This window comes from Thermobia domestica, chromosome 15 (genome assembly GCF_964235325.1).
Source record: "Thermobia domestica chromosome 15, izTheDome1.hap1.1, whole genome shotgun sequence".
Lineage (NCBI taxonomy): Eukaryota > Metazoa > Arthropoda > Insecta > Zygentoma > Lepismatidae > Thermobia > Thermobia domestica.
The window spans coordinates 41,539,571-41,565,705 of record NC_137468.1 but is presented as its reverse complement, the minus strand read 5'-3'; the positions used below and the strand labels follow the sequence as shown (position 1 = coordinate 41,565,705).

Genomic DNA, 26,135 nt, shown 5'->3' with positions numbered 1-26,135 from the left:
GAAGTTTTACGGCTTATATCAGACTGATTTTCAGTGTGCTCATCGTAGAAAAGTCATATCGCCACCACCGATTATGTTGTATCTTAGTCCAACATCTTTATGGATTATCGACCGATGTCGCAATTTTCACTGTAACAGACTACGGTGGACCACTGGCATAGCAATTTCATCCCGTTCTTCCGTGCAGATTTTCCATAGGCAGTAAGGAGACCCTGCCGTGAAGTCAGTGTAAGATGTCGTTTTAACATTCCAAAGTCCGATATGTTAGTTATGTTAGTGGAACTGATGTCAGAGCTTTTGAGTGCCATGGGAAGAAATAACACGGCTGCTTTACTGCTTGTGGATGGGTGGACGCTTTGTTCATGTAGATCTATACCTGGATCTTTTAGCTCCGTACACACAGGGGATGTCGTCAGTAGATTGGAGTCATGATGGATTGCTGGAAGTAGGTAGCATTTGTCTTCATGTTTGAGTCTATCTTACGTACCTCCAGCTTCTTCTGGTAACCGTATCCGGTAAAAACCCGTATTTTTCCGAACTTTCTCTGCACTGGCGGTAAAACGTAGTAGTCCATTGCGAGAAGTGTCACTGTACCCAAATGCCCGAATGTTACAATTACGGGTGAATATAGATATTATCCAATGTCACAACTGTCTTCCGGTTTTACCCCTTCTCTCCCAGTGTATTTCCGACAGTTTGCAGCAGTTTGTTTTATATTGAGCAATATGATATCTGAGGAAGTTGTGGCTAACATTCGAATGCATCAGATTTAATTTTCGGGCCATGTAACATTGAGATGATGGATTCTCCTGGCCTGCTAGTTGACAGATTTCACGAAGCACTTCAGGTGACACTTTTCTCTGGTAACTTGAATAGGCACATTTCGTTGTAGAACATTTCTTCACGAGTCCCATTTGTGTTGCTTATCCACGATATCTTTAACTCAAGTCACTCCGAGATTAAACATAATCTCAATACTGTTTCACTATTCGCTTGTATTAAAATGTGCGGAAAAAAGTAGATATTTATCATTTCACAATAACAGTCTGTTTTCAGCTACATTTCAGTGGTACCTGCAGTCTTGAGACACTACACTAGTTCCATGTTTCTGGCGCAACCACATAGGTAACAGCAGCTTTGCCAAATCAGTCTGATATAAGCCGTTCAACCTTGTATAATAATGTATATATCGCGGTGCACTCTTAAGATCATATAATTAATTATTATTTCATTGTATTTTTTATTATTTTTGATAAGAGTGTTAATAATCATAAATTGGATCTGAAGTATCTAGATTTCTCTTAAATTTAATAAAACCAAAAATAATTTTATGTTGATTAATTTTCAAAATTGAAGACGTCAAAATCAAAAATCTCTTATTCCGTCTAGTGCCGCCAGACACGGTCATAGGTGTAAAAAGATGATTTATAATGATAGATGTAACGGGCAGTTGATCTTAGTTAATGTTAGTTGGTACATTGTACAGTAAGTTATGTGTCGTCTATTTCTTATATGTCCTGTTGTTGCTTTTGTGGTGCTATGACCGTATCTGGCGGCTCGAGACAAAAGTCAGTCAGTCAGTCTCTCTCGCTCTCGGCTAAACAACATGAATAGTTAATAAGAGTAAATGATGATAGACGAATTGATGAGATAAGAATATTGGAAGAAATTGGAGAACTTCACGGATCACATGGCCTGGAATCAAACCAGGATCCCTTGTAAATGAGTGCTCCAAGTACATAAATTGAAGCCCTCCACGAAATAAAAGTTTTTAGATTTCAGAATATTAATTTTGAAAGCAGTCAAACTAACATTTCTATTTGATTTGCATGTGGCTTCCGTGCGAAGTCATTACCAAGATTATTAAATCTCATCAATTGTAGAATCTTTAAATGTTTTTTTTTTTTTTTTTTTTTTTTTTTTTTTTTTTTTTTTTTTAAAGTTTCCGAATCAACGAGTAGTAATGCAGACACTCAGACAAATACACAAATAAATACCAGTGATCCACCGTGACCCCAGTGATATTAGTATTAGTATTATTGACTAATAAAGTATTACAAAGTAATGCGAATCATTTTTGTTCTGTTTCAGGTTTCAAAAGCATTAAGTGAGGAAATCCGGCGATTGTCAGTGTTAGTTGATGAATTTAATTTGCCATTCCATCCAGAGCCGTTGGTACTGAATGTATACAAGAAAGAGCTGCACCATCATGTAGAGGCTGGTCTTGGAAGCAATCTTAGGGCCCGACTTTCAACGGCATTGGCGATGAACATTGAAACTAGTCAACGCGAAATGACTGGTAGGGTTGCAGATGAATTATATTTAGCTAGATATTGTACAAACAGGTAGATTAATGTGGCGTTAATATTGAACAAATGTAATTTTAGTACTGTATTACTTAATAGAAAGGCCATTTTTCATTGGTGCTTTCAGAAGGTTAAACTTTACTTGGAACACAACACGTGGATATAAATACAAATGGAGATTCGAATTTCACTTTAATAATAATGCCGTCCTTTATAATATTGCTGTGACAAAGAATGTAAGACACAATCTCAAACTGGACAAACATAGGGTAGTGATTAGCATAGTTGCTTGCAATTCCTAGATCCCGGTTCAAATCTGGTGGTCGGCCATCCTGGCAATTTTTTTTTCTAGTTTTTTTTTTTTTCACTATCAGGCGAATGCCGGGATGGTAGCTTTAAACATAGATTCTGACCAACTTCCTTTCATTGCCTTGCCTATTATTGTTGTTTGATTTACTGTTAATCATTGTAAAGTAGCCGCGCAGGCTACCAAGATATATATTGATAACACTAGTTAACAAATTTAAACTTTTTGTTTGTTACATGAGAAAAATCACCTGATCTTAAAGGAACTTTTTGCGCTGAATTCGAATATGCACTCGGTTTCTCTCCATCACGTACAGTTTTCTCGTAACAGAGGGATTTTCGGGAAATTCCCTCAAAATTTTCCCTTTTTCAGATATTTTATTCCCCTAGCTCCTGTCCCCTTACATATAGTAACATAGAAATTATACCTAAGTATACCTTAATTTATATTTAATAAACCCTAAAAGTTTCGTAAAAATCGCTTTGTTCTTTCTAGAGAAATAAATATATTTGTATGTATACTGTGTGCACTGTTTATTGCACCTGATAGTAATGCTTTCAGATCTCCTGAGTTGGGGTAAAAACGACTTGCTTTATTACTACAAACACAGACATAAAAATGAATATTTACAATAGTCAACAACACACTTGTATTGCGCTCTGTAAATTAGAAACGTGTATAAAAATAGAATATACTTCCAACGTGTATTTTTTTTTAAACGTACAGTATATGTATATCTTAATACATATATATACAATTCTCCCAAGTTTTTTCGTTTTGTTCATGAAATGGTTATCAATATTTGTTATCAAATGTAACAGAATGCAAAAGAACTTCCACTTCCCGAGCCCCCTACCAACTGGGAAGAGATATGGCCAAAAGACTCTGATGATGATCATGACCTTGATGAACCATCGACATCAACATGTACATCCAAGGATCCAACGTTCATTCCTGACTGTGTTCGCGAGCCACATTTCATGCGGCAATGTGAACTTAATGACCTAGTCCGTGATTTGCACCTGACAAAACAAGAGGCGGAACTTCTGAGATCAAGGCTCCAGCAGTGGAACTTATTGGATGCAGAAACGAACATATCAGTGTACAGGAAAAGGCATGTTCAATTTTCAAGCTATTTCTCAATGCAAGATAATGTGTGCGTATGTACGGATATAAATTGGTTGATGGCGGAGCTACGAATTCCTTACGTTCCAGAAGAATGGAGGTTATTTATCGACGCGTTAAAGGTCAGCCTTAAAGCTGTCCTTTTACATAATGGAAATAAAAAACCTTCTATACCACTTGCGCACTCAGCGAAGATTAAGGAATCCTATGACACCATGTCAACTTTGCTAAATCTTATAAATTACAAGGACCATTGTTGGCAAATATGTTGTGATCTCAAGGTAGTTGGTATTTTATTAGGACTGCAGTGCGGTTACACGAAGTACTAATGTTTTTTATGTTTATGGGATAGCCGAGCTGATGACAAACATTATGAAGTGAAGGAATGGGAACCTAGAGTGAATTACGTACCTGGAGAATGCAATGTCAAATACGCTCCTTTGGTAGATCCTAATATGATATTACTACCGCCACTTCATATCAAGTTAGGACTTATGAAAAACTTTGTCAAAGCCATGGACACATCTGGTGAAGGTTTCAAGTATTTACGAGATAAGTTCCCTAACCTGAGTGATGCTAAGATTTCAGCGGGAGTGTTTATTGGTCCCCAAATTAGGAAATTAATGCTTGATGATAGCTTTGACAGTAAGTTAAACAGTGCTGAGCTAGCTGCCTGGACAGCATTTAAGTGTGCTGTGCGCAACTTTCTGGGCAATAACAAAGCTAAGAGTTACACAGAAACCGTACAGGACATGATACAGAAATACAAAGAGTTGGGTTGTAGGATGTTTTTAAAAATCCACTTTTTGCACTCCCACCTCAGCTTCTTTCCTGCTAACCTAGGTGCTCTCAGCGACGAACAGGGGGAAATATTCCACCAAGATATAATGGCAATGGAGAAAAGGTACCAGGGACGATGGGATCCTTCAATGATGGGGGACTATTGTTGGGGTCTTGTTAGAGAATAGACATTTCTTACAAAAGAAGGAAGTAATGTACGTTTTTGTAACCCAATGGAAGTTTCATATATTGTGATCGTTTTGATTGTCTTTTCATGACCTTTTGGTACATTTGTATTATTGTTTATTGTAAATTGTCACACTTGTAAATTATATTGTATTATATTTTATATATGTGTTTGTGGTAATAAAGCAAAACGTTTTACCTCAACTTAAGAGATCTGAAAGCATTACTATAAGGTGCAATAAACAGTACACACAGTATACATACAAACATATTTATTTCTCTAGAAAGAATAAAGCGATTATTACGAAACTTGGAGGGTTTGTTAAATATGAATCAAAGTATACTTAGGTATAATTTCTATGTTAGTATATGCAAGGGGACAAGATCTTGGGGTGTAAAATAAACGAAAAGGGAAATTTTTGAGGGATTTTCCCGAAAATCCCTCTGTTACGGGAAAATCGTACGTGATGGAGAAAAACCGAGTGCATATTCGAATTCAGCGCAAAAAGTTCCTTTAAGAACAGGTATTTCCTTTTATGTAACAAAACCTTTGTTAACTAGTGTAATAAATAAATAAAATAATCAGCTATCCTTTTTTAGAACTTGGGACCAGAACAAGCAAGTAATGTAATGCTGTGGGGTTGCAATTCTGATTGTAGTCTACATATTTGTCACAACAAGCCAATGCTGAAACTGTTTTTGAACTCATCTTCCGCTGTTCTGTTTCGTCTTATTTCTTTGGAGTGATTGTGCATAAACAGAAAGGAACGAGTTTTCCAAGTAATAGAATATCCTCAGAATTATTGTAAGTTAGGTTTACAGAAATGTGGATTTACTAAGAACACTGCTACATGTATGTAATTAGTTTTATGCTGTTCTTACCTTCTTCTCATAAAATATTGAAGTCACTCCATTGACTCTTCGTTAATTATCAATAATTTTGAAATGAAAATGAATGCTGCCAACATAGTTGTTCTGTTGTTGGAATGAATTAGTCATTTGCAATAAATGCAATGAACATGCAGTGAATTAGTCATTTGCATGCTCATTGTATCTATAACGTTTACTCCATAGGATGGTAATCCAGATAGAGCAAACATTATATTAGATAGTCGTAAATAGGACGTTTGCTCGAGCGTTGACGATGAAACAAGTAATTATATGAAATGACTCCCTTCAACGCCAACTACACGTAAGCAAAAATTCTACGTACAACCTTTAAAGACACAAAAGATTCAGCATCATATTTCCGAAAACTAACAAATTACACAAATAATAAGTAAAAAGTAAATTTTGCACCATGCACCTAAACGAATCACCACGAGGCGTGAGGAGATGACATACACAATCGCAGAAAATACTCGTCAATCGATTCGAAAATTTTAATTATATTGATACTTACATAGCTTTAAACTAGGAGAGGACAATTAAGACAATAATATGTATAAATGTTTCTTATCTTGTGTAATATAATTAGATTCAACTATGCAAAGAACATGACTACACAGTGTATTGTTGCAGCAGGGTAGAATAAGCTGTTACGCATTCGTCTGTTCGGCGCCAAGTAAAGTTGCCTCCCGCTAAATCTCTTCGGCTCTCGCTGTTCGCGTGGGTTTCACGCGTTGAGTGACGTAAGAGCGGACAGAGCTGTGATTGGCTGAAGAAGTGCTGATCAAGGTCACGCCACCCACATGCATCCTCTGTGTGAGAGAACACACACACATAGAAACGTCGTCTGCTAGGATGTGCCAGTCCTTTTAATTAAAAAGAGAATTAAACTGCTTTGGCTGCATACAGCCAAAATAATGAATAAATGAGTTTATGACATATCGGGGATAACGTTCTTATGAAACCGAGAACTGTTATCAAACCTACATTATTCTTTTAATTTAATAATGAAATAAAAGCAGAAAACTATATTATGCCTGTGTTGTCTTGTATACGGACATAATGAAGTTAGTCTTTTATTAAGTTAATGATGTGCCATACATTCTCATTACATTTTAATAGGTTATTCCAAACTTACTGTAGTACTAAATTGTACGAAAGGGAAAGCTCCTGACATTGTTTTTTGTATATTTCTGTTGAATTAAAATGGTATTGGGGAGCCTGATTGTAAGAAGCATACTTTTTAATTTTCCCTGTTCCTAAATGATAAAAATTTTCTTCTTTTTTTTTCTTCCGTCTCAAGGAGGAATGTTTAAGACTGACAAATAAATTGCAAGGGAAGAGTAGGCACATGAGGATTTAGGGATCTGTTTAAACACACAATTCTGTACACTAAAATACGAGGTGCATTCAGAAAGTAACTTTCCCAAAGACCTTGAACAGAAACAAAACACAATGGAATGAAAACATTTATTGTATCAAATACAGGATGTGTTTAGCCATTTTTTAACATATTCACCACCGGAATTGAGACATTTGTCATCCCGTGGAACCAACTTGTCTATATCTGTGTCATAGAACTCATCCGCCCGAGATTGGAACCACTGTTTGACAACCTTTCCGCCTTTCCATCATTCTGAAAATGCTGATGCTGACCTGACAGGAATCTCTTGAGGTGTAAGAACAGATGGTAATTGCTCGGAGCGAGGTCCGGGCTGTACGGTGGATGATCCAAAATGTACCAGCCGAACTGCTGCACGAGATTTGTTGTCTGGCGAGCGGTGTGTGGGTAAGCATTATCGTGCAGCAGGACACCAGCACGAAGCATCCCACACCGCTTGTTCTAAATGGCCCATCTCAATTTCCGCAGTGTTTCGCAGTAACGCTCAGCATTCACTGTCTCGCCTCTGGTTACATGCAGCAGGAGCTGGAATAGGAACGTCCATCTTAACCACTGCCACGACGCTACTGAGAGCACTAGAGAAGTTCCACTGGTGCATGCACCATGCTAAGACCTTACTTTCTGACGTGCACGCAGTCGCCTCGCGCAACATACGGTTTCCTAGCTATGGGACGCCTTACTTTCTGGGTGCGACTCGTATAAACGAAGCTTCCCAGTAACTTAGTCCTACTACCTGCCAATTAGCTGTAATACGAGTATGTTACTTAAATTCTTATTGTTCCTGTTATATTTTACCAGTAAATGTACATCCATCTTTAACCCATCATTTTCTTAGATTTAATGCGTTAATCAATTAATTTTGCAGAAAGAATGTCTGCTTTGCTTCCTGCTGACAAGAAGCATGTATCGTTGAATGTTTTGCCCAGAAGAGAGCCTTTTGAAATCTTGTACAGACTTAATTGTGACAATCTGTGTGCTGACTTCCATGAAGATTTGGAGTTCCGTTTCTCATGGGGCATTACGTCGCTTATTGCTCGATTAACGGGGAAGAATGCTAACAAAATAGCACTGGCAAATTATAATCCAAGGGTAAGTGAAGGATATTTCCGAGGAATTATATTTCCCAGGAAGGATAAACAGAATTGCTTTTACAGGACTTTTGTGATTCAAGCTGACTTCTAAATATTAAAAAAAAATCTTTGAAATACAAAACTCTGTTTTGTTTTAATATTCGTTAGTTAGTATTAATAATTGCAGCTTAATCGAGTGTCTTAGTTGTTAATGACGTGATTCATTTTTTAGCAAACCCATTATTCTAATGAAAATTCTTAGTAGATTTAAAGTAGTAACTTTCAGTTTACTTTCAGTTTTTTTTTTAAACCGTGCACTTGGTCTAGTTACACTTTATATTCAATGTTTGTTCCTCTTCGAAAGAAACTTCTTACACGGGAATGAACCAACCTTCTACGTCCTTTGCTAGAGGATCAATAGCATGCAACAGCTTGACGCACCTCGGCGTCAACTAATTGACCGTTGCGGAATACGACCTGCACCACAGTAATATTACCACATTTGCAGGCGAAAATGAACATATACCACATTTTATGCTTAAAATCCATGAAACCAGAGCCCACTTGATTGTCGCACTACTCGTTCTGCGTCCAGCAAATCACATATGGGAACACACAACAGTAGTAACGGTTGGTCGAACTCCCTTACACGCAATCAGTTAGCTGTTTAACGACAATATCAAACTGGTTTCCCAAATATTCTATTCGCTTCGTTGGTTAACGGCTATCAGCTCGTATACAAAACTGTTTCCACCAACAAAATAATAATAATAATAATAATAATAATAATAATAATAATAATAATAATAATAATAATAATAATAATAATAATAAATGGGAGTCGACTGCCTTTACCACTCGGCCACATAGCCAGTACAGCAACCGTTACTCTTGCTTTCGTCTACTTTTCTTCAAGCGTAGATATTTTTTTTCTTGCAATCAGTATTCATTCTTCTGCACAAATTACTTTCCATTCCGTATATAGCTCGCTGAACCCTACTCGCCTCTTCAACGTTATACATTGAGTTCTATATTTCTACTTCGCAGTTGCTTCATTCCCGTGTTAAACATATGCCTCCAGACATCTTTTTTGTTTATATCAATTTTTACACATATATGTTTCTGTAATTACTAAATGAAACTCGTGAGTTTTGTACGCAGTCTCCTGCCATCGTAGCGTACAACTAGGAAAGGAGTAAAACTTTGAGTTTGAAAAATAAATAAAAACTGACATTGTTTTTTATACGATACTTGAATTTTTCTTCTTTTATTTTTCAAAACAACTGGAAACCGCTTTTGAAAACAGAACAAATAATTATTGTGGGTTTCAGATGACAAGTGGCATGACCTTGAGTAGGCTTCACGTGGCGTCCAATTGGCTTTGAGCGATATTGACAACTCGCGACAAGCAGTTCTGTACGCTGACTTCTGGCGATACTGCGAATTTTGACAATACTAGAGGCGCTTGTTAGAAATATTGTATTAGCACATTAACTGCTCACTTTAAAGAGTAGAGAAAAGAATTACAAACACTTACGTGAAAACTACATCTTTCTATGTCAACTAGTTGTCATGATACTTTTAAAGGTTTCCATATAAAACAATTAGTAAAACGAGCATTGAGTCCCGTGTCTAATTTCCAGTGGATTTTTCTTCGATTTAAAAATAGAACCCAACTTTTATTACAGGATAATCAGGGGTGTAACCAGCAGGTTGTTCTAGAGGAACAAATGACCTCTTTTAGAATATGAAAGCATTTTAACTCATCATACATACTATACACATAGGCTCTATTGTATTTTCACGATGCTACCTTATCAAAAGACTGATCTTGACAGTACTGAAGCTGAAAACCGGATTGTAAGAGCTGAATCAATAAAGCTATTCATAAGAAAACAAATGCTGTTTATAGTAGTCTGTTGATCTGACTTTGTGTTTATGTGGGTTACAATAGTAAAGGGAAAAAACTCGAAAAAATATCAACTTAGATATTATTATGTGATAATATAATAGTGAGTTCACAGTGCGCCCGGTTAGGGAAATGAGAATATAAAGCATATGATTAATTTTAGTTGTTTTAGTTAGGTACGGAAACCATATTGATGATGATTGATTTTTTAAAATGTTCGTATTTCATTATAAACGTCCCTCATTTGCATTAACTATTAAATAAGTTTATTAAACATATACCAGGCGAACCTCATTTTGGAGCTGGAAATAGTTAGGAAAGACAGGGCCTCCTTTTCCACTGTGGCTACACTTCTCTGCAATCTCATTCATATACGCCTAATATCATAAGAACAAAGTATAAAAGTTCGTAATATTGTTTTGAAATGAACTTCAAGAATAGATCCTTCCGTATTCGACAGAAGAAATGCAGTATGTTTTCTGTTTCTTTTTTTCTGAGCACGTTTCACTATCTTATTATGTGCGACTTTTATTCCCTCTTTCCTCTTCTAGAAGGAATTCGAAAGCATCAGGCGTCTGAATGGTGTTATAAATTATCGTAACCCAAAACAAACCCGAGCATATCGACTTGCTTAGGAATCAGACGGATTGTTTTTGTGTGACGACCAAGCCCAAGAGTGTTATTTATGAAAACTGATAAGGAAACAAAAGGACTAGTTGTGTAGGAACGTAACGTCTCTTCTAGCATAAACAGAATTCACAAGTGTCTTGGTTGCTTTCTTTCGTGGTAGTTCGTTTGTTCTCCAAAATTATAGTTGACAACGTATTTAAGCAAACCGAGTACAAGTGTAGAGTTCTCTCCCTCTTTTTCTGAGTGCTACTAAGTCAAGCTCGAAGAATTATTTTTTGTGTTTACAATTTTTGGAACCTATAATAATAAATTTACAAGATTCAGATTCAGACAGTGACGAAATATTAACTGACATAGACGGTAGTGAATGTAGTGTTGAAGACGAGTGTTTAGCATTTCCACTGGAAAAGTTAACAGTTAAATAATTAAGTTGCTGTATATACTTCTAGGATGCACAGTCAAAATTCTTGAGTTTGCTAGAATAGTATATTTACATTGTGAATAATGTTGCTAATGTATGTGTCATAATCTCAACTGGAGGAAGAGCGAGAAGGGAAAGGGGAGTCCGTAATCGGGCAACACCGCGCGGAATATCGCGCACCATTGGCTGCTGCCCGTGATGCTTTACATCTGAAACACACAGTAGGTGTAGTATGCAAAACAGTGTTCATTGTTACTTTAATTTTTCAAAATAAGACAAGTGAGAGAACAACATAACAGGGTCAGGAAGGCATTTGCAATTTAATTCTGAAAAATCTGTTGTTGTGTGTATTGCTTGCAGTTCACTAAAGATCGGAAACTCGTCAAATTCTAACTTTTTCCTAGCTGTACGCTCTGAGGGTGGCACTTTAACATATCTAGAATTACTTGATGTCTGCGAAACCGAAATTATTGGGATTTATACGCTGACACAACTAACATTTCTTTGCTGACCAACGCTTTCTAAAATCTTTCCAGATTGCGTCGACTCTTTTGTCACCAATTGAAGATCATGAGAAGGCTCCTGTGAAGTATACGTCATCACCACCTGATGATTGGTCGATTCCATCCAGAATAGCTTTGGCATCAATCAGCTCACAAGGCACTATGGGAGGACTGCTGGTGGCTGGTTTTGTAAGTATACCATGCAGTCGTCTTGTTATTTAGTTATTTTCGCCATTGTGTTTGATAGTTTTTAATTTTACGTTGAGCTTGTTGCACTCCGAATAATCGAATGCGTCACACATTATATTGCGTCTATGTCTCAGTTGTGCTTCTCGGTTAAAGATCGATGTGTAAGGTATAGTCGTGGGACGTAAAACTTTTAATAAATATAATAAATTTTCTCTCTGATGGTTGCAGGGAATACAGTGCATTAGTAGTAGAGCGGTTGCCTCTAATGCGCTGGGCTTCTAGTTCGAGCCTAGTCCATGTGAGTTTGTGATGGAATTTAGGGTACAGACTATAATCGTGTGACATTAAAGTAATGATTCTAAATCTATTTTTCATTTGTGTATTTGATTGAGTTTTGCTTTTTGCCTGTCTTAATTAGTCTGCGATTTGGGAATTAATTCAATTTGCATTGTCCAAATATATATATATATATATATATATATATATATATATATATCATTTCATGCAATATATGTTTCGGCAAATATAGCGTGAGAATTGCACACCATGAAATTATTTTTAAAAATAAATTGCTCATGATTACCCTTTTTTTTTTTTTAATTTGAAAAACAACAGAAGTAGAACTAAATCCCAGAAAATGAGTCAACGAGAAGAAAACTGGTTCTCAACTGTATCTTGTGTTATGAAGCGCAACAGCTCTGTTCAGTAATTGTAAATAACTGCTAACTTTATGAAATGTTCGAATGTGTAAATTAGAATATTATTTCATTTACTATTGTTTTGCAAAATAGGCCTGTGCATAAAGACTGGCTGGTTTCTAAAGAAATTGATCATCAAGCCTTATCTAAACAAGAAATATTCACAAACTAACTAGTCTAATTTGTTTGGCTTTTAGTTAAAGGTGAAGTGGAAAGTATGACAAGTCAGCTTAGCATGTTTTCCAAAATTCATTAATTTCTCTTTAGGTAGATAATTCCGAAGTTTTTAGTGAAACGGGTTTTCCACAGGGCATGATATTTCCTTCCGTTGGTGGACACAAAAGGTGGGCATGTTCACGTTAAGTTAGCGAACTCAAATTAATTGATTGGATCAGCACCAAGGCCAAATGAAACAAAACTACTGTTTAAAGCGGGATGTGAATTACTGCCCGGATTTGTATTCGAGGTATAAAAACAAATCCTTTGAGGATCGAGCCGGGAACCACTCGTCGAGGGAGTATTCGCTTTAGCCATTTGAAAGCAAATTGTGTTTGTTTTTCCTCGCATGCCGTGTGACGACTAATATTAAAGAGTATTCAGCGATTCTCGACCATGTATACTTATATGGAGTAATTCAAACTGTTCTGCCTCGGGACAATCAGCTCCAAGCACTATTTTTAGCTCTTCGCTGTATTTCTACACCACTTTGCCTAGACCAATGATACTCAATGATAACAGTTTAGTTACTGCTGATTTCCTGTTAATACATCGATTACTATCATACTCTCACTACAGTTAGTCTAAGCATACATCTCCGTAACATATCCAAACTCCTACATTAAATGTTATTGAATTGTATCTTTTAAATTGTACTACTGTTACTCCTTACCAAAAATTCTTATTACAAAAGACATATGCGAAAAATAAAAGCCCTCTTCAACCACTTAACTTCCCATTCTGCTGTTTTTCTTTATGGTTTTATCAGCTTTTTCCATTTTTTGTATGTGATGAAAAAAGATGAAAAAGGAAGAATATAACCATAGTGCAATTATATTTGTTATTAATAATATGCTTCGCTGATTTGTAATTACTTAATTAATTAATTAATTAAGAAATAAAAGTAACTAAAATAATATTTTTAAAAAAATTACTTCTCGTAAATTGTGTACTATGTTAAGTAAAGTTATTGAAACGCCTCGTTTTCGTTGAGTCTTGATAGTGTTTAGTATCAAAATTTTATTTTATTGAGGTAACCATGTTCCTCTAGCAACAGTTTCCTGCCTACACAATTTCTGATATGTTGATTTCTTTGTAATGCATTAAGCCAGTACGCATTGCGATGCGTTTCAGAGTATCCATAAACTAAACGGGATACGGACAAAATCTCGCAACCGAAACATTGCCGCCCAAAACCTCGCCGTCCAAAAGCTTGCAGAATGAAACCTTTCCTTAAAATTTATCAAATGAATTTCTTAATATGTGATTCCATATTACAAATAATAATAATAATAATAATAATAATAATAATAATAATAATAATAATTAGGGACCGGATTTTAAGGTGCAAAAATGTGGTAGGAAAAAGGGAATAAAAGGTGCTGAAAAATCATTCAAAAAGGTGCAATAAGGTGCTAATAGGATATCTCTATTAAGTGTTATAGTATACATTAAACTATAATATATATTGCTATAGTTTTAAACATTTGATCTAAAGTGCAAAAATAGTTTTATTTAATCTCATGAACTTGCAAAACATTCAATATTCTTGTAATAAAATTATGGTTAAAGCCAACTCGGTATTTAAAAAAATAAAATTCATTAATTTAGCAATATTGTAGCTTGAGAAACCGTTACATACTATTGGGTTTTCAGGAACTGATTGTATTTGATTATGTTCAACATTTCTATGTTTTCGAATGTTATTTTCTGTCACTTGGAGCTCAGGAGATTTTTGTATGCAGAGAAACTTCTCTTGACATCAACGGAAACCAGTGGTGCATATCTTGTAAGCACATGGACAGGAAATTCAGTTGACGTTGCAAAGGTTTCTACATCCGGATTGTTTCGCAAATTCAGTTCAATTTTGTCCCTAGCAAATGCGTCAAAATTGCTTCTAAATATATGTAATATTATGTGTAAACCAGATTGAAAATAAAACATTCTTCTGTCCATTTTTTTAAGAAAGAGAGAAAAAAGGGACAATAAAAAAGCTGAAGGCTAAAAGAAGTACAAAAAGGAAACGTTTATTAATCTAGTAAATAAAGGTGCAACATTCAGGAAAAACGTGCAACAAAGTGCGTTCATTTCAGTTCGTTTTATGCCAGGAAATACAGATTTTGAACTTTGGTTGTTATAACAACTACATTTTTAGAAAAGGTGCTGCACATTAAAATCCGCTCTGTAGTAATATAATAATAATAATAATAATAATAATAATAATAATAATAATAATAATAATAATAATAATAATAAGAAGAAGAAGAAGAAGAAGAAGAAAAAGAAGAAAATACAAAACATCGTGTGTGTGGACTTTCTCCGGGTAATCTCATTTTCTCCTACTTTCTTCATTTCATCATTTCCTTCATTCTAATCATCTACGTCTCCTTTAACCTACAGGACATAAAAACTCAGATATTATTTCATACTTTCATAAATATTATTCGATTTTGTTAGAATTTCCTAAGGTCAGCATCGAAGTGAAATAAAAACCATCCCAAGCGCAAACTCCATCTATGTTGAAAATTTGATCGAGACCGTCGGGTGATTCAAGAGTTATTGTCACAAACACAACGACTTCCATTTTTATGTATTTCTGTATGTCTCCCCTTCCCCTCCGCCTTCCCGTCAAAGTTAAATAATAAAAACCATCCTAGGCGGTAACCTGATCTGTGTGGCAAATTCGATCGAGATTGGTCTTGTGATTCAAGAGTTATTAAGTTATATATACAGATGGTGATCAGAAAAATGGAAACACCTGTAGTTGGCAACACGTCAGATGTATGGATTAGCAGTGGTGTCGTGGCGCCCGCAGAGCCGGACCGCTGGTGGTGGTGTGTTCGGTCGGTCTCCATACTACGTCAGGCGCAGTGGAACAGTAGTGTCCAGTGGCTGCAGCAGACGGAGGTAGTGTAAAATGGGAGGAGACCTCTCAGGTTTTCAAAGAGGGCAAATTGTTGGTGCGCGGTTATGTGGAGTGAGTGTGACGGCAGTGGCTACTGTGTTAGGTGTGTCGCGTGGGACAGTGTCGAAGGTGATGACGGCCTACACAACACACGGGAAAACCACATCGCGGAAGCGGAACAGTGTGCGGAAGAAAATCATGAGTGACAGGTCACGCCGGGTATTAAAGCGCATTGTCACGCAGAACCGTCGTGCCACTGCGGAGCAAGTGACGGAGGAACTCAATCAGCACCTCTCCCACCCTGTTTCGACAATCACAGTCCGCCGCGAATTACATGACATGAACTTACGGGGTCGTGTTGCACGGGCCAAACCGCTCATCAGGGACCATAACTCTTTCGCACGCCGCAAATGGTGCTGCAACTTGGACCGTTGAGGACTGGAAACGTGTGATATGGTCGGATGAGTCATCCTTCACCCTATTCCCAACCACGGTCCGTGTTTATGTGTGGAGAACGCCCAAAGAAGCTTATGATCTGCAGTGTCTCCGCCCAACTGTGAAACATGGCGGCGGCTCGGTGATGCTGTGGGCCGCCATATCATGGTTTTCATTGGGTCCTGTGGTCACACTTAGCGGACGAATCACTGCCAACGATTAGATCGCAATTTTAGGAAACCACTTGCATCCTATGGTCCGGATGTTGTTCCCGGACAATGACTCCATCTTCCAGGATGATAATGCACCCATTCACACAGCTGGCGTTATTGCAGCGTAGTTTGAAGAACATCGAGATGAAGTTCAACACCTCCGCTGGCCCGCCCAATCCCCAGGTCTCAACATAATTGAACATCTGTGGTCCGTCTTGGAACACGACTCCGGCGACGATTTCCACCCCCATCCTCTCTCACAGAACTGGCCGATGCCCTGCACGAGGAATGGTGTAAAATTCCACTTGCTACCATTCACGACCTCTATGCCTCCATCCCACGTCGCATCAAGGCTGTTCTGAAGGCAAAAGGTGGCCCGACACCATATTAATCTGGTAAGTTGCAATTTCGTTCAGATGTTTCCATTTTTCTGATTACCATCTGTATAGTGGCTCAAGAGGTATGATGTCACAAACATAGCCATTTTCATTTTTACATATATACAGATTTGCAAAGCACGTTAGAATATTTTCTTGTTATTATTTTAATGCAGTTATGTGATATTACAAAACATATACATATAGCAATATATAGAGCATTCTGCATCGAAGAAATCATCGTGATGAGGTTTTATACTGACATATCTTCCCAGACGAGATTACGTCCCGTGTAGTTAAGACCAGGCGATATTCTGTGTCCCGGGATTCAGGATCGCGAGGTTTTGGCCTGGCGAGATTTTGTCCTGCAAGGTGTTGGGCGGCGAGATTTTGGCCAGGCGAAGTTTTGGTCCGCGAGGTTTTGTACCCAAACCAAACTAATCATCGTCGTCGTACATGTGTATATATTCTCAATTATTGTATTATTTTATATAAGTCGACTCCTCCACGTTTACACCTAATTTTCTACATATACTACGCTCTTGCCATAAATAATATTCAGGATCTTTTGACTACGTTCGATTTTTTATTTAAAAGACTGCTTTTACATGCGCAACTACTATGAATAAGCCTACGTATGTACATTGGTTCATTTGTTTCATATTCCATTCTAACTTGACATTACCAAAATTATACGATAGTGACATATATTTTTATAAATATTTAGCTGTTATTTATGAATTACATACTTTTGGCGTGGTGACAAGCGATGCAAAGAGTTTAAAAGACTGACTTTAAAACGACATTTGTTATGACTCTTACTAGGGATGTGCACGAGACGAGTCGAGACAGAATTTTTCCGACAAAATTCGAGTCGAGACAAAGCTCTTCCAATAGAGAAATATACATTTTTCGAGTCGAGACATCACTTTCACAGCACATTTTCGAGGCGAGACAGTCTCAAATCTTGTCTCGTGCGCATCCCTAACTCTTACTATCTACTAACAAATCAACAAAGTTCCAGTTTCTATCAATATGATATACAAAATGTGTTTCTGTAGATTTTCTATGATATTGTCTCTACGTTGAATGCTCAGACTACCGTAAAATCAGTAAAATCACAAGACATATTTCGAAAACTTTTTTCCGATTACATTCAATCAATTTGTTGTAATATTTTTCTAGCAAAGCTTAATCTTGAAAACGGGAAATAGTATTTGAGGAGAAAGGACTTCCTAGTGATACAGGGCATACTATTAATCGTAACTTGTAAACAATAATTTTAATGATTAGTAGGAATGATGTAATATACAGTAAACGAAATAACTAACAATGAACATAAACAGTGTTTATTAACAGATCGTTATAAAATAATAATTTGTAACGGACCGTAAAATATCCGCCATTACATTGTAATTTGACGTCTGTTTTCAGTATTGAATATTTCAATATATGTCGATAAATACCTCCTCTGTTGAGTTAATATATCACGGTTAGGTTTTGTCATTATTACTTTAAACTGATGTTAATTAATATGAACTTCAATGGAAGAATTTAATTTTAAGTGGTGATGTCAAGTCAAAGTCTGTACTTTCTCTGTGTAAATAGGTAACTTCTTATGAATTTAAATTATTTTGAATTTATTGAATAATGAGTTCTTTTTGAAACATTTAAATTTAAGGAAATTCGCTTTGTTAAATATTATGTATATTCGAATTCGCTTTGCTTCACTGTGTGTTGTTAACTCAGCAAGGACATGAAATTTTGGAAATCATTACTCATATTATTATTATTATTATTATTATTAATGGGACCACGGTGGCTCAGTGGTAGAGCCTTCACCTCTGGTACACGAGGTCCCATGTTCAATCCCAGCTTGCGCCAAGTGAACTTTGTGGTGCACAAACACCGTGTGCGTGGGTTTCCTTGTGGTTCTTCCATTTCTTCCCACTTGGCTTCATTCCATCATTTCATTCATTTCACATCATCACCGTCTCCTTTAGCCTCCTCTTACTACTACTACTACTACTACTACTACTACTACTACTACTACTACTACTACTACTACTACTACTACTACTACTACTACTACTACTATTACTACTACTACTATTACTACTACTACTACTACTATTACTACTACTACTATTACTACTACTACTATTACTACTACTACTACTATTACTACTACTACTACAATAATAATAATAATAATAATAATAATAATAATAATAATAATAATAATAATAATAATAATAATAATAATAATAATCTGTTTACTGCGTGATTTTCTTATTCAATACATCGTATACACTTGGATCATTACATACTATGGTTCGTACCTAAAGCAAAACTAATTTATTCATGTACTATCGAGGATCATTACAAACTGAGATTTCAGTATGTAACCGTCAGGAATTATTATTATTATTATTATTATTATTATTATTATTATTATTTTTTTTTTTTTTTTTTTTTTTTAAGTTTAGTTTTACGTCCCATATTTAGGCCATGTTAACTAATGGAAAAAATGTGATGATCTTTGGTGGCACTGGTTACTTTTCACTTCATAGTACTTTGGTGTGGTATATACATAAACTTGGAAGAAAAATGCACCTTTTTTAATGTTTAAGATACTGCAGTTATTAAGATTTGATTCGGGTTGTTCGGGGTATAATATTATTTCTTCTTACTTAGATGCTGAAGACTGTTGGGTGGAGAATGATTCTAATTACGGGAGCTATCTATGGGTGCATCTATCTGTATGAAAGGCTAACGTGGACGAATAAAGCTAAGGAGAGAGCATTTAAGAGTCAGTACGTGAATCATGCAACCAAGAAATTGCGCCTTATTGTTGATCTTACGTCAGCAAACTGTAGCCATCAAGTCCAACAGTAAGTATAAACATGTTCAGGTTTAAAAAGTTACGACTGGACCGAAGATCGATTATTAGTCTCGGGCTTAGTGTGCTGGTTACTAACAAGGTGTCTATCGGTCACAAAAATCACTAAATCAGAAAACGGTCATGAAAGTCAAGAAATTTAGCATTTGGGTGAAGATTTTTTTTTTTTTTTTTTCAATCTGTACAAATATTAGTAGTGACTGGAAAATTTTGTTGCATAAAACGTCAAAATTCACCGCTAAAAATGTCTGTGGTTTGCTTTAGACGCTGCCAAATCGCAAGCAAAGCACGCATCTATCGCATGCATAAAAATTCGGCCAAATTTGCACCCAAATTTGCTCTTGAGATTGTCCTTCAGCTGGCATCATTGAGCAGTGGCGAAGCGCATCGCATCGCATCACCGAAACCACGTACGCTTCTAACCAATTTATGCAACTACCGCGAAAAGTTGAAGAACTTCAGAAGGAGATCGAAAAAGCTTAAAAAATGGTAAAACAATATTATCCAACTTTTAAGAGAGAATCCATCAGACAGCTGTTTACAATCAGTAACATTTTTAAAAGATTACTAAGGATTTGTCAATATATGTACATCATGTGTATTTAGATATGTAATTTTAAGATTAGTGGATTTGTGAGTGTTTGCTGTTGGTTAGTTACTGAACAAAACAGACTATATAAGTGAACATACTGAAAGTGATGTGAGGAGATACCAAGTTTTTATCGCTCCAGAGAACAGCCTTTGAAAGTAGAGATAAGATAAATGTAAGTGCTGAAGAATATAGGTACTGTTATTACAAAGTGTCTATCGGTCTTGAAGGTCACGAAAAAGTCACGGAATCGGAAAACGGTCATGAAAGTCAAGAAATTTAGCTTTTGGGTCACGATTTTTTTTTTTTTTTTTAATCTGTACAAATATAAGTAGAGACTAGAAACTTTTGTTCTATAAAACGTCAAAATTCACCGCCAAAAATATCTATGGTTGGCTTTAGACGTTACTAAATTGCAAGCAAAACACACTTCTATCGCATGCCTGAAAATTCAGCCTAATTCACCCAAATTCGCCCTTGAGATTGTCCTTCAGCTGGTATCATTGAGCTGTGGCGATGCAAATCTCATAGCACCGTCGAAACCACCTACGCTTCTAACCAGTTTATTCAACTGTGAGAAGACACAAAGTTTTTATCGCTACAGGGAACAGTCTTTCAAAGTAGAGATAAGATAAAAATAAGTGCTAAATAATATAGATTCTGTTATTAGTTTTTGAGTGTTACGAAATTTTATTTTTTTTATAAAGAAAAGGTCACGAAATTTCATTTTGGAATTTTAGTAGACACCCTGTATTAGTTTTTGAATGGTTCACTAAAGAAAAGGTCACGAAAATTCATCTTGGAATAGACACTCTGATAACCACTATGCTAGTCAGTCCTTTCCCAGGCGACACACACATTTTCGCTCTTCTTGTTTGTGTTCTACCGTAGTGTTGAATAGTAGTGGCTTTTTCTCTGCTTCTCATATGTATAAACCTGCTCTTTAAAAATTCTGGAACTTTGGGGTGTATTCGCACGTTAGTATTATACGGATGTATTATCCATCTAAAAAGTAGTGATTAATATACTAAAGTTCTCAATTTGTATTAATACGCACTTACGTATGAATAAAAGGAAATAAAGGAAATATTCTGTATATATTTTCCGTGTTGCATACGACAATCGGTTCGGCACCTGTAATAATTCTTGGTGCCTTTTTCGAGTATACTTTATTTTGAAGACGGTGAAACTTGAGTTTTTCTTCCACTAATTCTGAATACTGCAGCATTGATTTACACTGCAACAATAACCATACTAAATAGTTAACGAATTATTTACTGATTCCATGCATTACTTCACTCAAAACTATGAATTTTAAGTATGAAAATCTTTGTTGTGTAACGAGCAGCGTTCAATCAAGCTCTCATTACGTAAAATATGCGCAAAACACGTCCTTTGGTATTAATTACTTTGATTACTAATACTTGGGATAATTATTTAAGTATGAAGTTTATTGGATCAAAAGATCCAGTATATTTCAGGCAAAAATTTTCTTGTAGACCTTAAATCTCGAGAACTACATATAGTGTAACCAAACCAAAACTGTCACTTAACTCAGTATGATGTGCTTATTCCGTAAAAAATATGAAAACTCGATTTAGGGGCTGTTCAAAAATTTTGTGGTCCCTAATCTAAAAAATTCAATATATTTCATTCTATCAAACATTTTCTTGTACACCTTATATGTAGAGAACTACATATAGTGTAGGCAAACCAAACTATCACTTAAATCAGTACAATGTGCTTATTCCGTAAAATATACGAAAACTCGATTTAGGGGCTTTGAAAAATTTTGTGGACCCTAATCTAAAAAATCCAATATATTACATTCAAACATTTTCTTGTACGCCTTATATCTAGAGAACTTATACTGCAGCCAAACCCAAACTATCACTTAACTCAGTATGATGTGCTTATTCCGTAAAAAATACGAAAATTCGATTTAGGGGCCGTTCAAAAATTTTGTGGCCCCTAATCTAAAAAATCCAATTTATTTTATTCAATCAAACATTTTTTTGTAGGTCTTATGTCTGGAGAACTACATATAGTGTAGCCAAACCCAAACTGTAACTTAACTCAGTATGGTATGCTTATGTCGCAAAAAAATACGAAAACTCTATTTAGGGACCGTTCAAAAATTTTGTGTCCCATGATCCAGAAACTAATTATTGGCCAAGATCGCAGTCTCTTGATGCATTTTGTTTTGGATCATTCGTAAAATTCTTGTCTTTGTATTTTGTATAATGCAAAATTGAAACGATATGTAAGTGATTAGATCTAGAGACGTGAGACCATGAAATTGAATATCGCGAAAACGGTCGTAGGGTTTCCATTAAAATTAATAGTAGAGTATATTCTGAAGCAGGATACATTATATATGGTAGAGCGAAAAGTGCGTTTGATTAGCATGGCCCGGGATTCGACTTCTTGCGTAAAAATTAGTACTGGTGTAAAGCGTTAAAGTGAAATATGCAACACAGTAAATGAAAGAACATGCATAGAAATTAGAAAACTAGGACTATTTTCTTTTTTAGATTCCTTGATATTACAGTTGTGAGTTTAGAATTCTACCATAATAATAATAATTCTGCTACATGCTGAGAAATTTCATGATAGCGTTACAACATATTTTCCTTTGAGACAAATTTGTCGGCAGAAAGCTATACTTAAGTTAAAGTAAATCATAAAGTATTAATAATTTAATGAAAGTTTATCAGAACGGACTTATCCATCTTCTTTCATATCTCACTTTTTATTATAAATTTTCGATTTTCTTCTTATATCGTGTCCTTGTAACACGAATTATGAAGGAAAAGGTAAGACGATCGGACAAACACAACAGAAATGAAAAACACATCGTGGTTAAGAGGATGCTGAGAAATTATATATTTGATGCTCAGGTACCTAAATGTTATAATTTCCTTTTCGTACCAGCCACTTCTATTAGTTGCATAGTTTATAATCGTATAATTATAAACTGTCTTTTGAAAAAACGACATAAAATATTAAGAAATTAAAAGTTACGGGAAGTTCAAACGTCAATGCAATGTTACCCTGTATCCATATTCAAAGAGTCAGAATAGGCAAAATAATTAAATACGCAAAATCTATTAGAACAGTTTAATAATTGGATGAAGAAGAAAACTTTTTTGATGCATTAGAGCCAATAAGGTAACAATGTCGTAAGATGAAAGGAAAAATGCAGAATAGGTCACAGAGCGATGAGCGTTGAGATCGGAATGAAGAGTCAAAACCAAACTAAAATCAGTAGAACGAACGTTCTTGGATTTAAAAAACTATTATATTTACAAAGAAGTGTTCTGTTAAGACCAATATTTCTGACAGGGACACTGACTCTGAAACTACCTGCTTTCAACTATAGACGTTTAATTCGAGTACAATTACCTGATTTCAAGTTATAACACATTAAAATCGGACGAAGACTACAAACACCCTATATATTTTTATTGTAAATACTAATGAAGCTCACTTAAACCTAATACAGGGTGCTTCAAAAGGGATTTTGTAAGTTTGTAAATTCAATAAATTTATTCATCTACTTACAGAACTAGTTTTGGTGTCACTGTGTGGCAAATAGGTCAGTTTTAACTCACGTAGTGCATAGAACCGAATAGCACCTCCGCAAGCGATAGCGACAGTAGTAACAATGAGTCTATCTTCATTGGTCCCTAGCGCGCGCGCTGCGTGTTTTGGTGAATCGAAGTCTGCGAGAATTGTGTAACGGAATTTCTGTATCAAGTATGACAAAGATCCTCTCAGTAGGCTTACCATTTATGAGTGGAATAAGTGTTTTGTTAAAACTAGATGTTCAGTAAGATATAAAAAACCTTCAGAATGTCTGACAATGTCATAAAATAAGTGAGGCAAAGCTTTGTTAATAGTCCTAGAAAATCAACCCAGCGTGGTTCAAGCAAGGTGAAAAACTTGATCTTTTTTGCTACAAAATGACACCAAGAGAAGTCTGAATAACATATGAATTTAGAAAGTTATAAAGTCCATTTTATAGCACCCTGTATGTTAAGATTTGCTAAATTTTCATTGTTTCATTAATTACAAATCTTTTTTCTTTTTCTTCGTTGGTATTAATTTTAAGAAATTGAATAGTGGTGCAAGGAACTCTCTGAATAGTTGAGCACAATGTTTTGTGAGTAGGTTAGTAAGCAATGAATATTAAATTGGTCATAATCTTTTGTAGGGAACTCTCCAGTACCTTTGCCAGATTGTGCCATCTTGTAGATGAAGCAACGAGCGACATGGACGGAGAAATTAAACAATTAGAAGCAGAACTGAAATCTCTGGAAGAGGCCGCCAATTCAGCCAAGGTTTTGAGAAACAAAGCTAATTATGTTACGAAAGAACTCGAAATATTCGATGAAACTTATCTCAGGCATCGAGATTGAACAAATGCGTTTACTTAGATAATGTGAGAGTTAATATATCTTGAAGTACCTGTTTTTAATTCAGCGATAGGTACTGTAGGAAGATCAGCATAATTAATTAATTAGTCCTCGTAGTTCAGAAAACAAAAGACAATACCAGAAAAAATATCGTTCGTGTAGTAAAAAAGATTAGAAGTTATTTTTACTTCATGGTATCGTCTTTAATTAATTAACAATACCTAATAATAATATAAACTGGAGTTCATGCATAATATTTTATAAACGAGGCACAACACTCAAGAAATGTTTCATCATGATAAATTAAGTGTTGTGTTTTAAGTGGGGCAGCTTAATCATCTGATAACATTAACTTGTGCGTTATTCGTTTGTCTACCAAAATATCTTATTTAGATTTTTTTGTTGTATTTTCTCCCTGATAGTTATTTGTCTTGTAACTGCGTGAAAAACCACTCGTCGATTGTTTTAAAACAAGAGCAGTTAGTTAATAATAACATCCAAAAATAGAAGACAAGGTAATAACTCGAATTCGTTTATTATGTGATCTTAATTTTTCTGCTGCTTCAAATTAGAGTGATATTTGAATTATTATTATTATTATTATATACTGTGATTGTGAATAGAAAGGAGAAGGTTGTTACCACTTGTTGTTTACGGCTGTATATAGACGTGTCGTTGAAAGAGACTGGCTATAAATATACATGATTAATTTATTAGATTCTGTATAAAAAAATCAATTAACTATTACATACTCATTACCAGCCAGTTCTTGTTTTGTATGTGTACATAATGTAATATTACAAACATGTGTGTTGAATTACCTCTAGTCACGCAGAGCAGAACGGCAGTGTTGTCAGGAAAAAAAAAAAAAATCTTGTTTCATACTATGATTTGTGTATATTTATGAGCATATTTTCGAAAATTAATTATTAAATTAAAAAATCAATTTTGGTTTCACTGTTGTTGCAAGTAGTATGGCGAGAGAGAAAAGAAACAACTCAGACCAAAAGACATTGTTGTAATTTTTCTATTCAATTATATCAACTGAGATTCACTGAGGAATATCAATTTGTGTAATATGTTTGTCTGTTATACAGGAAAATACAAGTGGTTTGTTTTTACATGTTTGTGTTATTCATAGCTCATAGTAATAGAAAACTGGGCGGACAATTTGCTTCAACTTTCCAAATCAACAGCTGAGTGAAAAATCAGTAAAATTCCATCAAATTTGTTTTTGGGAAAATCGAAGCACGCACACAAAAGAAATATTTCTTAAGAAAATACAGGAATTTCGAAACATAATCAAGCCTGGTCGTTTTCAGGTGAAAATAATATTCAACTGTGAGATGGCTAGAATTACTATTAAATGTCAATCTTCGTAGTCGCTAGTGCTCTCTCGTCTGTGGTGCGAGCTGTTCTGGGTTCGATTCCTGGTGGGGACACCCGGTCGGGAAAGTGTAAGAACTTTTTCAAACCAACCATGCTGAGTGAGATTTTTCTGTGTTTTCCTCATTCACACGAGGGAAATGTTAGAATGGTATGTAACATAACACATAGGATGGTATCTTCCTTTCTCATTCCCTTCTTCCTGCTCAATTCCCCGGGCAGTGTGATCGCCGAGGGACGTCATCTCTCATACGTGACAGGCTAACATGGCCATAGATACA

At 35.6% G+C, this 26,135-nt stretch overlaps 1 protein-coding gene across 3 annotated transcripts in view; it reads left to right on the top strand.

Moving 5' to 3' along the window:
- The window catches only part of Marf (Mitochondrial assembly regulatory factor), a 71,361-nt gene extending 45,772 nt beyond the window's left edge, over positions 1 to 25,589 (top strand). For all 3 annotated transcript variants that reach the window (XM_081739623.1, XM_081739626.1, XM_081739625.1), the window contains 5 exons: positions 2,092 to 2,299; positions 7,860 to 8,083; positions 11,561 to 11,716; positions 19,257 to 19,453; positions 24,267 to 25,589. In XM_081739623.1, the coding sequence (XP_081595749.1) occupies positions 2,092 to 2,299; positions 7,860 to 8,083; positions 11,561 to 11,716; positions 19,257 to 19,453; positions 24,267 to 24,471 (990 nt within the window). In that variant the 3' untranslated portion in view covers positions 24,472 to 25,589. The remainder of the gene's footprint in view (positions 1 to 2,091; positions 2,300 to 7,859; positions 8,084 to 11,560; positions 11,717 to 19,256; positions 19,454 to 24,266) is intronic.
- The last annotated feature ends 546 nt before the right edge of the window (positions 25,590 to 26,135 follow it).